The sequence below is a fragment of the Hippoglossus hippoglossus genome, chromosome 8 (genome assembly GCF_009819705.1).
Source record: "Hippoglossus hippoglossus isolate fHipHip1 chromosome 8, fHipHip1.pri, whole genome shotgun sequence".
NCBI classification, from domain to species: Eukaryota; Metazoa; Chordata; class Actinopteri; order Pleuronectiformes; family Pleuronectidae; genus Hippoglossus; species Hippoglossus hippoglossus.
Window position 1 is genome coordinate 21996932 of NC_047158.1, and position 13997 is coordinate 22010928.

At 42.6% G+C, this 13997-nt stretch overlaps 2 protein-coding genes across 2 annotated transcripts; both read left to right on the top strand.

Moving 5' to 3' along the window:
* The first annotated feature begins 1909 nt into the window (after positions 1 to 1909).
* On the top strand, positions 1910 to 9256 carry LOC117766367 (growth hormone secretagogue receptor type 1-like). The gene is made up of 3 exons (XM_034593334.1): positions 1910 to 2082; positions 7538 to 7949; positions 8797 to 9256. The coding sequence occupies exons 1-3, from the start codon at positions 1996 to 1998 to the stop codon at positions 9033 to 9035; spliced, it is 738 nt and encodes a 245-aa protein (XP_034449225.1). The 5' UTR covers positions 1910 to 1995; the 3' UTR covers positions 9036 to 9256.
* Positions 9257 to 11964: 2708 nt separating this feature from the next.
* Positions 11965 to 13744, top strand: LOC117766114 (growth hormone secretagogue receptor type 1-like). Its single transcript, XM_034592826.1, has 4 exons — positions 11965 to 12141; positions 12266 to 12743; positions 13570 to 13665; positions 13719 to 13744. The coding sequence occupies exons 1-4, from the start codon at positions 12055 to 12057 to the stop codon at positions 13742 to 13744; spliced, it is 687 nt and encodes a 228-aa protein (XP_034448717.1). The 5' UTR covers positions 11965 to 12054.
* Positions 13745 to 13997: the final 253 nt, after the last annotated feature.

A 13997-nucleotide genomic window follows, 5' to 3' on the forward strand; every position in this document is an offset into this window, starting at 1 on the left:
CACACACACATGCATACTCACATACCTGTCTTTGTTTAGTAAGTACACCGTTAGTAATTTGTGTTTTTATACTTTATTATATTCATAATAAATGTTTTTCTTTCACAAATGTTTTTATTAATGTTGCATATGTGAATTTTGCCAACCTCTACACTGTCAAGAACTCTATATCCTTCAACTTAGCTAACTATCTATATGGTAATTTTGGTTATAGTTATTAATTTAATTGTTAATCAGAGTTCCAAATTTGTAGTTAGTACTTTTATGAGACTTAATCAATAAATTGGCTATCTTTTCCCTTCCTTTGACGGGTGGTGCCCCGAGGTAACTTTAATCAATTAAAGTTATTATTTAATATTAATAATAAAATATTAATATTTAATATTTTATTTTGATAACCAAATTTATTGAATGCCGAAAGGCACACCATTTTATGGTATCACATTTAATGCATTATTGCACAACACTCTCTCGTCCTCACATTATGTGTGTGTGTGTGTGTGTGTGTGTGTGTGTGTGTGTGTGTGTGTGTGTGTGTGTTTCCTTTCCATGGAAGTCCTTACTGGAAGAGTGCCTACTTAGACAGGTTCTTTGGGCTGAATAACGATACAAGTGGGAATTGGCTTTCTCATATTTCAGCCAAGTTCGTTCAAAACGAGTTGTACAACATCATCCTCTGATTAGACAGCACTTGACCATTCCTCTCAGTGTTGGCTGTGATCGAGCGTCATAGGAAAGCCATCAGTGTGCGTCAGGTCTGTGGAACCTGGGACACACACACCTCTCCCCTGCAGGTTTCTCCGTCCTGCTCCCACCTGAGCCGTCATGGATCTAATGGAGGAGGGAGACGTGAGCTGTGGAGTTAAAAACTGTAGCACGCCAGGCTTCCAGGGAAACTGCTCCAACCAAGACTGTCAGGAGGAGGAAACAATGTCTGGATCAATGAAGTTAGGTGGGTACAAAACAATGGTGATGATACTGTAGACGATTTTAAAATGATACAGCCAGCTACTGTCATTATTATTATTATTATTAGTTATAAAAATATAAAAAAACAACTTCAACCTTTATCTGAAGGACAGAAAATTCTAACATTTTCCTCTTATAACTAATTAAACAATTTATTACAAAGAAAAACTGGGAGTTGAGATGATTCTACAGTAAATACAAAGCAGCTGCTTAGCTTAGCTTAGCATAAAGACAGGTTTGTCCTCTTAGCCTGATTCTGTCAATAATCAATAAACAGATCCTCCTCCCAGCACCTTTAAATATCACCAATTAAAACGTTATATATTGATATATAAACACATGCACACAAGCATTTGCATAGATTTAAAATCACACCACATATTAAACTGCCCAGTTGCTCCCGTCTGTTTCCAGTGAACATGATGAATTACCTCTGCAATATTTCAACTGAAACTGTAAAAACAATCTGGAAAATAAATAAAAGTTCTGGAGGAAAAGTGAGAGTTATAAAATGAAAAGTAAATATGTGGTGATGTGTGTGTTCCAGATTTAGATATGCAGTACATTTTATTAAAATTAATTAGCAGAAAGCTTCAGCAGAATGATGCACATTAATTTTCTAAGGAAGTTAAAGTTATGAATAACAGTAAAATATTCCTCTCGTCTTATATTGATACGATCACTGGGGCTGAAAATGTTGCTGAGCTATGGAGAAAACATTTAGAGGATATTTCTACCTGACTCCATGTTGTTTCTTATATTTTTATACTAGTCTTTCATAGTAGTTTAGGAAAAAACTGAAAAAACATCTTCTTGTGCCAGTAATCATGAGAACTAATTATTTCTGTGAACGTTTTTTACCATTTTCCATTGTGGACTGAACATGTGTAAATTTGTGATTCTAATGAAAATCAATCATCAATATTTCATATTCTAGTGTGTTTGACTGTGATTGTGGTTCCACTGATAATCTTCGGCCTTCTTGGAAACACACTGACCCTTCTGGTGGTTTGGCTTCGCCCAAACATGAGAAGCTCCGCCCACCTCTACCTCAGCAGCATGGCTGTTAGTGACCTGCTGATCCTCCTGCTGCTGGCTCTGGGTCTATTGCAGGTGCCCTCACATATATCCTATAATACTTATATACTTATACACCTTTTTGTTGCAGTTCACGGTGATTTGACCAGATACTCATGGTTTGGCTGAACGTTCACTAAACGGATTGTGTCTCTTCCAGGTCTGGACACAGAAGTTAGGAGACTTCGGCTATAAGCTGACCAGGTTCCTCTCAGAGTGCTGCACCTTCTGCACCATCCTCCACATCACCTTTCTCTCCCTGGAGAGGTACCTGCTTGTCTGCTGGCCAATCACCTCCAAGACGCTGGTGACACGTTGCAGAACCTGGGCTCTGATTGGCTGTCTCTGGGTGGGAGCGGCTGTCAGTGCAGCACCATTTTTGGTCATGATGAACTCATTCTCCTCAGGCCTCTGGTTGGCCACGATAATTCTCACCAACCTGTATGTCTTGGTTCCCCTGTGCATCCTGGGACTGGTCTACATCCTGATTGGACGGACTCTGAGGCTCCGTCCACAAAGAAGCCGTAAAGACAAGAGTCACCGACACGCAGTCAAGATGCTGGGTGAGAAACACAATCCAACACACACACCCTTAGGTTCTGAATTTAGCTTTTACTAAATACAACTGACAAAGGCTGACAAACAGATTTAATACTTTGTCTTCATCTCGGCTTGCACATCTGGAGCCAGAGTCGGAGCTGTATCATCCAATAGATAATCAAAACTAAATTTACCAGAAAAAGAACTCACCAGTTTTATAAGAACCACATAAAATGACATAAACCATCGTTGAGAATATATTTGACGTGTATTTTGACTTTTTAGTTTGGTCCATGTCCCGCCTGTTACCATCAAGGAGGCAGGCAAAATGTAGGACCTGCAGCCAGCCACCAGGGGGCAATCGAGATGCTTTGGCTTCACTTTTGGGGAGCAGTCATGTCGTCCATCTTTATTTCCAGCTGTGTGTCAATTTAGGGGCTGCATCACAGCGACACGAGTAGAAAGGCTCCTACAGATGCTTCCTTTCATACCAGAGAAAGCTCTGATGAGTGAATCCTTCCAGGTCCAACATGTCCCAGGACTCATTGCACTTTGGTGACGAACCGTATCAACTCAACTAACGGCTCACATGTTAAAAAACCAAGAGGCATTAAGCTTTCTGTCGTGTCCAACTTAAGGACAGGACAAGCTTCTCCTCTGTGGACCAGACGGTCTCATTTTGTTTCAGCCTTCACAGTCTACCTGACCGAGGAAGGAGGTGGGTTGAGTAGATCGTGTCCTCTGAAGGTTGCAGCCCCTGAACTGAGACACAGCTCTCTTGTTTAACAGTGTGAGACATGTATTCTATCACCTGCAGATATTGATGATTCTCATGTCCACTTCCTGTGTCCTTCTCCTCGTGTCCATCAGGAGTGATCTTCTTGGCCTTCGTCCTGTGCTGGCTGCCCTTCCATGTCGGTCGGACCATATTCTCTCTTTCTCTGGGCACTGGTGCTGAAAGTCGGGGAACTAACACAGACACAAACACACACTCGGACATGAACACTCCTCCTGAAAGCACAGGGAACATGGCCTCTGTTACCGAACCTGTTAGCCTCTCAGACTGGGACCTGAAGACACGAGCTCACACAGACACAGATGATGCACTCTGTGAAAACACAAACAACGAGATCGACACACACAGTGATGCAGACGCAGACTTGGTGGACTCACAACCTGAAACGCTCACTGACCCGGGCGCAGGTTCTGACGATACGAGCGCACATCATGTTGTATCACACGACGTCAGAGCTGGAGAGAGCACACACAACCTGGCTCCTCGCACTGAAACAGACACACACTCGGAGATACACAATACTACACATAACAAGCCAAACACAACCATTTGCATAAAGTCACAGAAGGACACACTCAGTCTCACAACACCGACAGCAGGCAAACACACGTATGTTGCAACGCCCACTGACATTACACACATTAACACACACACTGACACACACTCCCTCTTTATATATTATCTGTCTCAGTATTTCAACCTGGTCTCCTCGGTCCTCTTCTACCTCAGTGCTGCCATCAACCCTCTGCTGTACAACCTGATGTCCACCAGGTACAGACACGCTGTGCGTAGCCTCGTGCACACGCACTGTCTCACACCGTCTCACCGACTGAGCACAACGCTCTCATCAGGACACTCCACAACCACTTTGTAAACATATAGGCACACGTAACAACAGCAGAAACACAAGGTAGCTGTGATGATCACTGGTGGTTCTGCAACGACCATATTAACAAACTGAATTCAGCTGCTTTCAGACCTGCACTGAACTAAGATATCATGAGCTTTGACTGTAGGAGCAGCTAACACCCTGCTAACACACAGCTAACCCTGCTAACACAGCTAACACACAGCTAACACACAGCTAACACTCTGCTAACACACAGCTAACACACAGCTAACCCTGCTAACACAGCTAATACACAGCTAACACACAGCTAACACACAGCTAACCCTGCTAACACAGCTAATACACAGCTAATACACAGCTAACACACAGCTAACACACAGCTAACACTCTGCTAACCCAGCTAGCAGCAGGTATTTACAGATTTTCTCTGAAAGTAACATTCAGACGTTTCCGCAATCTACTCGGGGTCAGCGAAGACCCGCCCACTTAAGGCAAGTCCAGTGATGATTGGTCGGAGTTTGGGGAATGAAGATGAAATAAGCCAATCAGAGGTTGGGTAGGGGCGGGGTTTGTCTTACCTGGGGTGTGAAAAAATAAAATACTTCCGCAAAGATGAAACCAAACAATCGACCTCCTTTAATAGAAAAGAAATAAAAACCTTCAATCTTTTACCCAATTAAACATGTTGATAATATTTTAGAATAAAAATATACATTTAAATAATAATTTCTCTCCTCTGTGTTTTTTAATGTTAAACTTTGTTTATAACTCCTGGTGATGTATTTACAGAGTTATGTTCGTTTATGTGTGAACTTTATATTGTTTTTAAATAAAGATTATTTAAAGAAAACTGTGTGTGGTCCATGTGGTGTCAGAATAATATAATATCTCTATATATTACAGACAACGTTTCCTATTTTTGTATTTTTTATATTTTAACTTGCACACTTACACCACATTGAATTCCTTGTATGTGTAAACCTGTTTGGAAACAAAACCTGATGCAAATGACATGTTAACTCCTGTTGTCAACGACTGACACGGAAAGAGGAAGGTAGAAGGGTGAGAGGGTTCAGGACAAACGTCCTCTCATCCCTCTTTTCTTTGTGTAATCATTTGTCTGCTGGTTCAGACGTTTGTCTTCGTCCTTCACCTTCACTCTCTCCAGCTGCTCCACTTTTCTCCTCCACTTCCTCGCAACACTCTCCAGCTCGTTCTCCGTCTCACTCAGCTTGTCCAGGTATGATTCTGTGGAAGCTTGTCTCTTCTTTGTTTCTGTCTTAATCAACTCGTCCTTGTGTCTCACGTCCTCCTCCAGCTTCATCTGTTAACTTTTCAGTTGGTGAACTTGATCCTTCAGAGACGTGTGTCCTTTGTTGACGGCCTCCACCTTCCTGCAGCTCAGTCCCTCAGTTGGAGTCGTCTCCTGCTGCAGCTTCACCTCCAGCGTCTCTGCCCGACTCTTCTTCAGCTCCTTGTCTTTTGCAGTGAGCGCGGCCAGGCAGTCGATGGAGGCGTTGGGACGAGATCTCCTTTTCTTTTCTGCATCAGTTTTTTAAACTTGTAAGAATAGTGAGGAAGGTCTGATTAAATCTTTGATAGGTTGGATTTTACTGTGTTGATATTGAATATGTGTGCATCCATGTGTGTAGAACAGCTCTTAGTGTGAATATGTGCAGTACATGTGTTTATTCAGAGTTCACAGTGTGATACATGCATGTTTATGTGGTTCTAAATATGTTCCTGTGTGTTTTTTCTGTTGCTCTGATTAGACAGCACTTGACCATTCCTCTCAGTGTTGGCTGTGATCGAGCGTCATAGGAAAGCCATCAGTGTGCGTCAGGTCTGTGGAACCTGGGACACACACACCTCTCCCCTGCAGGTTTCTCCGTCCTGCTCCCACCTGAGCCGTCATGGATCTAATGGAGGGAAACGTGAGCTGTGGAGTTAAAAACTGTAGCACGCCAGGCTTCCAGGGAAACTGCTCCAACCAAGACTTTCAGGAGGAGGAAACAATGTCTGTATCAGTTGAGTTAGGTGGGTACAAAACAATGGTGATGATACTGTAGACGATTTTAAAATGATACAGCCAGCTACTGTCATTATTATTATTATTATTATTAATTATAAAAATATAAAAAACAACTTCAACCTTTATCTGAAGGACAGAAAATTAAAATATTTTCCTCTTATAACTAATGAAACAATTTACTAAATTATTACAAAGAAAAACTGGGAGTTGAGATGATTCTACAGTAAATACAAAGCAGCTGCTTAGCTTAGCATAAAGACAGGTTTGTCCTCTTAGCCTGATTCTGTCAATAATCAATAAACAGATCCTCCTCCCAGCACCTTTAAATATCACCAATTAAAACGTTATATATTGTTTTATAAACACATGCACACAAGCATTTGCATAGATTTAAAATCACACCACATATTAAACTGCCCAGTTGCTCCCGTCTGTTTCCAGTGAACATGATGAATTACCTCTGCAATATTTCAACTGAAACTGTAAAAACAATCTGGAAAATAAATAAAAGTTCTGGAGGAAAAGTGAGAGTTATAAAATTAATAGTAAATATATATATGTGTGTTTTCCAGATTTAGATATGCAGAACATTTTATTAAACTTTATTAGCAGAATTTGGCCAGAAAGCTTCAGCAGAATGATGCAAATGAGTTTTCTAAGGAAGTTAAAGTTATAAATAACAGTAAAATATTCCTCCCGTCTGATATTGATATGATCACTGGGGCTGAAAATGTTGCTGAGCTATGGAGAAAACATTTAGAGGATATTTCTACCTGACTCCATGTTGTTTCTTATATTTTTATACTAGTCTTTCATAGTAGTTTAGGAAAAAACTGAAAAAACATCTTCTTGTGCCAGTAATCATGAGAACTAATTATTTCTGTGAACGTTTTTTACCATTTTCCATTGTGGACTCAACATGTGTAAATTTGTGATTCTAATGAAAATCAATCATCAATATTTCATTTTCTAGTGTATGTGACTGTGATTGTGGTTCCACTGATAATCTTCGGCGTTCTTGGAAACACACTGACCCTTCTGGTGGTTTGGCTTCGCCCAAACATGAGAAGCTCCGCCTACCTCTACCTGAGCAGCATGGCTGTTAGTGACCTGCTGAATCTCCTGCTGCTGGCTCTGAATGTATTGCAGGTGCCCTCACATATATCCTATAATACTTATATACTTATACACCTTTTTGTGACAGTTCACTGTGATTTGACCAGATACTCATGGTTTGGCTAAAAGTGGACTAAACGGATTGTGTCTCTTCCAGTTCTGGAAAGGCTGGAACTTAGGAGACTTCGGCTTTAAGCTGACCGTGTTCCTCTCAGAGTGCTGCACCTTCTGCACCATCCTCCACATCACCTTTCTCTCCCTGGAGAGGTACCTGGTTGTCTGCTGGCCAATCACCTCCAAGACGCTGGTGACACGTTGCAGAACCAGGGCTCTGATTGGCTGCCTCTGGCTGGGAGCGGCTGTCAGTGCAGCACCATTTTTGGCCATATTCATGATGAACTCATTCTCCTCAGGCCTCTGGTTGGCCACGATAATTCTCACCAGCCTGTATGTCCTGGTTCCCCTGTGCATCCTGGGACTGGTCTACATCCTGATTGGACGGACTCTGAGGCTCCGTCCACAAAGCAGCCGTAAAGACAAGAGTCACCGACACGCAGTCAAGATGCTGGGTGAGAAACACAATCCAACACACACACCCTTAGGTTCTGAATTTAGCTTTTACTAAATACAACTGACAAAGGCTGACGAACAGATTTAATACTTTGTCTTCATCTCGGCTTGCACATCTGGAGCCAGAGTCGGAGCTGTATCATCCAATAGATAATCAAAACTAAATTTACCAGAAAAAGAACTCACTAGTTTTATAAGAACCACATAAAATGACAGAAACCATCATTGAGAATATATTTGATGTGTATTTTGACTTTTTAGTTTGGTCCATGTCCCGCCTGTTACCATCAAGGAGGCAGGCAAGGTTTAGGACCTGCAGCCAGCCACCAGGGGGCAATCGAGATGCTTTGGCTTCACTTTTGGGGAGCAGTCATGTCGTCCATCTTTATTTCCAGCTGTGTGTCAATTTAGGGGCTGCATCACAGCGACACGAGTAGAAAGGCTCCTACAGATGCTTCCTTTCATACCAGAGAAAGCTCTGATGAGTGAATCCTTCCAGGTCCAACATGTCCCAGGACTCATTGCACTTTGGTGACGAACCGTATCAACTCAACTAACGGCTCACATGTTAAAAAACCAAGAGGCATTAAGCTTTCTGTCGTGTCCAACTTAAGGACAGGACAAGCTTCTCCTCTGTGGACCAGACGGTCTCATTTAGTTTCAGCCTTCACAGTCTACCTGACCGAGGAAGGAGGTGGGTTGAGTAGATCGTGTCCTCTGAAGGTTGCAGCCCCTGAACTGAGACACAGCTCTCTTGTTTAACAGTGTGAGACATGTATTCTATCACCTGCAGATATTGATGATTCTCATGTCCACTTCCTGTGTCCTTCTCCTCATGTCCATCAGGAGTGATCTTCTTGGCCTTCGTCCTGTGCTGGCTGCCCTACATCGTCGGTCGGATCATGAACTATGTTTCTCAGGGATCCGGTCCTAACAGTTCACTCTTTTATTTTTACCTGGTCACCTGGATCCTCTCCCGCCTCAGTCCTGTCATCAACCCTCTGGTGTACAACCTGATGTCCGCCAGGTACAGACACGCTGTGCGTAGCCTCGTGCACACGCACTGTCTCACACCGTCTCACTGACTGAGCACAACGCTCTCATCAGGACACTCCACAACCACTTTGTAAACATATAGGCACACGTAACAACAGCAGAAACACAAGGTAGCTGTGATGATCACTGGTGGTTCTGCAACGACCATATTAACAAACTGAATTCAGCTGCTTTCAGACCTGCACTGAACTAAGATATCATGAGCTTTGACTGTAGGAGCAGCTAACACTCTGCTAACACACAGCTAACCCTGCTAACACAGCTAATACACAGCCAACGTTGCTAACACACAGCTAACACACAGCTAACACACAGCTAACACTCAGCTAACACAGCTAGCAGCAGGTATTTACAGATTTTCTCTGACAGTAACATTCAGACGTTTCCGCAATCTACTCGGGGTGAGCGAAGACCCGCCCCCACCTCGCCTCCGATTGGTTAGTTTAAGTCAAGTCCAGTGATGATTGGTCGGAGTTTGGGGAATGAAGATGAAATTAGAGGTTGGGTAGGGGCGGGGTTTGTCTGACCTGGGGTGTGAAAAAATAAAATACTTCCGCAAAGATGAAACCAAACAATCGACCTCCTTTAATAGAAAAGAAATAAAAACCTTCAATCTTTTACCCAATTAAACATGTTGATAATATTTTAGAATAAAAATAATACATTTAAATATTAATTTCTCTCCTCTGTGTTTTTTAATGTTAAACTTTGTTTATAACTCCTGGTGATGTATTTACAGAGTTATGTTCGTTCATGTGTGAACTTTATTTTGTTTTTAAATAAAGATTATTTAAAGAAAACTGTGTGTGGTCCATGTGGTGTCAGAATAATATAATATCTCTATATATTACAGACAAAGTTTCCTATTTTTGTATTTTTTATATTTTAACTTGCACACTTACACCACATTGAATTCCTTGTATGTGTAAACCTGTTTGGAAACAAAACCTGATGCAAATGACATGTTAACTCCTGTTGTCAACGACTGACACGGAAAGAGGAAGGTAGAAGGGTGAGAGGGTTCAGGACAAACGTCCCCTCATCCCTCTTTTCTTTGTCTAATCATTTGTCTGCTGGTTCAGACGTTTGTCTTCGTTCTTCACCTTCACTCTCTCCAGCTGCTCCACTTTTCTCCTCCACTTCCTCGCAACACTCTCCAGCTCGTTCTCCGTCTCACTCAGCTTGTCCAGGTATGATTCTGTGGAAGCTCGTCTCTTCTTTGTTTCTGTCTTAATCAACTCGTCCTTGTGTCTCACGTCCTCCTCCAGCTTCATCTGGTCACTTTTCAGTTGGTGAACTTGATCCTTCAGAGACGTGTGTCCTCTGTTGACGGCCTCCACCTTCCTGCAGCTCAGTCCCTCAGTTGGAGTCGTCTCCTGCTGCAGCTTCACCTCCAGCGTCTCTGCCCGACTCTTCTTCAGCTCCTTGTCTTTTGCAGTGAGCGCGGCCAGGCAGTCGATGGAGGCGTTGGGACGAGATCTCCTTTTCTTTTCTGCATCAGTTTTTTAAACTTGTAAGAATAGTGAGGAAGGTCTGATTAAAGCTTTGATAGGTTGGATTTGAATGTGGTGATATTGAATATGTGTGCATCCATGTGTGTAGAACAGCTCTTAGTGTGAATATGTGCAGTACATGTGTTTATTCAGAGTTCACAGTGTGATACATGCATGTTTATGTGGTTCTAAATATGTTCCTGTGTGTTTTTTCTGTTGCTCTGATTAGACAGCACTTGACCATTCCTCTCAGTGTTGGCTGTGATCGAGCGTCATAGGAAAGCCATCAGTGTGCGTCAGGTCTGTGGAACCTGGGACACACACACCTCTCCCCTGCAGGTTTCTCCGTCCTGCTCCCACCTGAGCCGTCATGGATCTAATGGAGGGAAACGTGAGCTGTGGAGTTAAAAACTGTAGCACGCCAGGCTTCCAGGGAAACTGCTCCAACCAAGACTGTCAGGAGGAGGAAACAATGTCTGGATCAATGAGGTTAGGTGGGTACAAAACAAGGGTTATGATACTGTAGACGATTTTAAAATGATACAGCCAGCTACTGTCATTATTATTATTATTATTAGTTATAAAAATATAAAAAAACAACTTCAACCTTTATCTGAAGGACAGAAAATTCTAACATTTTCCTCTTATAACTAATTAAACAATTTATTACAAAGAAAAACTGGGAGTTGAGATGATTCTACAGTAAATACAAAGCAGCTGCTTAGCTTAGCTTAGCATAAAGACAGGTTTGTCCTCTTAGCCTGATTCTGTCAATATTCAATAAACAGATCCTCCTCCCAGCACCTTTAAATATCACCAATTAAAACGTTATATATTGTGATATAAACACATGCACACAAGCATTTGCATAGATTTAAAATCACACCACATATTAAACTGCCCAGTTGCTCCCGTCTGTTTCCAGTGAACATGATGAATTACCTCTGCAATATTTTAACTGAAACTGTAAAAACAATCTGGAAAATGAATAAAAGTTCTGGAGGAAAAGTGAGAGGTATAAAATGAATTGTAAATATGTGTCTGTGTGTGTGTGTGTGTGTTCCAGATTTTATTATGCAGAACATTTTATTAAAATGAATTAGCAGAACTTGGCCAGAAAGCTTCAGCAGAATGATGCAAATCAATTTTCTAAGGAAGTTAAAGTTATAAATAACAGTAAAATATTCCTCCCGTCTTATATTGATATGATCACTGGGGTTGAAAATGTTGCTGAGCTATGGAGAAAACATTTAAAGGATATTTCTACCTGACTCCATGTTGTTTCTTATATTTTTATACTAGTCTTTCATAGTAGTTTTGGAAAAAACTGAAAAAACATCTTCTTGTGCCAGTAATCATGAGAACTAATTATTTCTAGAAACGTTTTTACCATTTTCCATTGTGGACTGAACATGTGTAAATTTGTGATTCTAATGAAAATCAATCCTCAATATTTCATTTTCTAGTGTGTGTGACTGTGATTGTGGTTCCACTGATAATCTTCGGCCTTCTTGGAAACACACTGACCCTTCTGGTGGTTTGGCTTCGCCCACACATGAGAAGCTCCGCCTACCTCTACCTGAGCAGCATGGCTGTTAGTGACCTGCTGTTCCTCCTGCTGCTGGCTCTGGATCTATTGCAGGTGCCCTCACATATATCCTATAATACTTATATACTTATACACCTTTTTGTGTCAGTTCACTGTGATTTGACCAGATACTCATGGTTTGACTGAACGTGCACTAAACGGATTGTGTCTCTTCCAGCTCTGGACAGACTGGAAGTTAGGAGTCTTCGTCTGTAAGCTGACCATGTTCCTCTCAGAGGGCTGCACCTTCTGCACCATCCTCCACATCACCTTTCTCTCCCTGGAGAGGTACCTGGTTGTCTGCTGGCCAATCACCTCCAAGACGCTGGTGACACGTCGCAGAACCAGGGCTCTGATTGGCTGCCTCTGGCTGGGAGCGGCTGTCAGTGCAGCACCAGTGTTGGTCATGATGGAAGTGAAGAGAGTGGAGGAATTGGATCATATGGGAAAAGAGGTTGAAAAGGAAGTGTGCAGATTATCAGAATGCTCATTCTCCTCTGGCCTCCTGTCGGCCATGATGATTCTCTACAACCTGTATGTCCTGGTAACCCTGTGCATCCTGGGACTGGTCTACATCCTGATTGGACGGACTCTGAGGCTCCGTCCACAAAGCAGCCGTAAAGACAAGAGTCACGGACACACAGTCAAGATGCTGGGTGAGAAACACAATCCAACACACACACCCTTAGGTTCTGAATTTAGCTTTTACTAAATACAACTGACAAAGGCTGACGAACAGATTTAATACTTTGTCTTCATCTCGGCTTGCACATCTGGAGCCAGAGTCGGAGCTGTATCATCCAATAGAAAATCAAAACTCACCAGTTTTATAAGAACCACATAAAATGACAGAAACCATCATTGAGAATATATTTGACGTGTATTTTGACTTTTTAGTTTGGTCCATGTCCCGCCTGTTACCATCAGAGAGGCAGGCAAGGTGTAGGACCTGCAGCCAGCCACCAGGGGGCAATCGAGATGCTTTGGCTTCACTTTTGGGGAGCAGTCATGTCGTCCATCTTTATTTCCAGCTGTGTGTCAATTTAGGGGCTGCATCACAGCGACACGAGTAGAAAGGCTCCTACAGATGCTTCGTTTCATACCAGAGAAAGCTCTGATGAGTGAATCCTTCCAGGTCCAACATGTCCCAGGACTCATTGCACTTTGGTGACGAACCGTATGAACTCAACTAACGGCTCACATGTTAAAAAACGAAGGGGCATTAAGCTTTCTGTCGTGTCCAACTTAAGGACAGGACAAGCTTCTCCTCTGTGGACCAGACGGTCTCATTTTGTTTCAGCCTTCACAGTCTACCTGACCGAGGAAGGAGGTGGGTTGAGTAGATCGTGTCCTCTGAAGGTTGCAGCCCCTGAGCTGAGACACAGCTCTCTTGTTTAACAGTGTGAGACATGTATTCTATCACCTGCAGATATTGATGATTCTCATGTCCACTTCCTGTGTCCTTCTCCTCATGTCCATCAGGAGTGATCTTCTTGGCCTTCGTCCTGTGCTGGCTGCCCGTCATCGTCGGTCTGACCATGAGCTATGTTTCTCAGAGCACTCCTCCTGAAAGCACAGGCAACATGGCCTCTGTTACCGAACCTGTTAACCTCTCAGACTGGGACCTGAAGACACGAGCTCACACAGACACAGATGATGCACTCTGTGAAAACACAAACAACGAGATCGACACACACAGTGAAACAGACACACACTCGGAGATACACAATACTACACATAAGCAAAACACAACCCTTTGCATAAAGTCACAGAAGGACACACTCAGTCTCACAACACCGACAGCAGGCACACACACATATGTTGTGACGCCCACTGACAGTACACACAATAACACACACACTGACAGTACACACAATAACACACTGACTGACCCCCAGTCGTTTTCTATC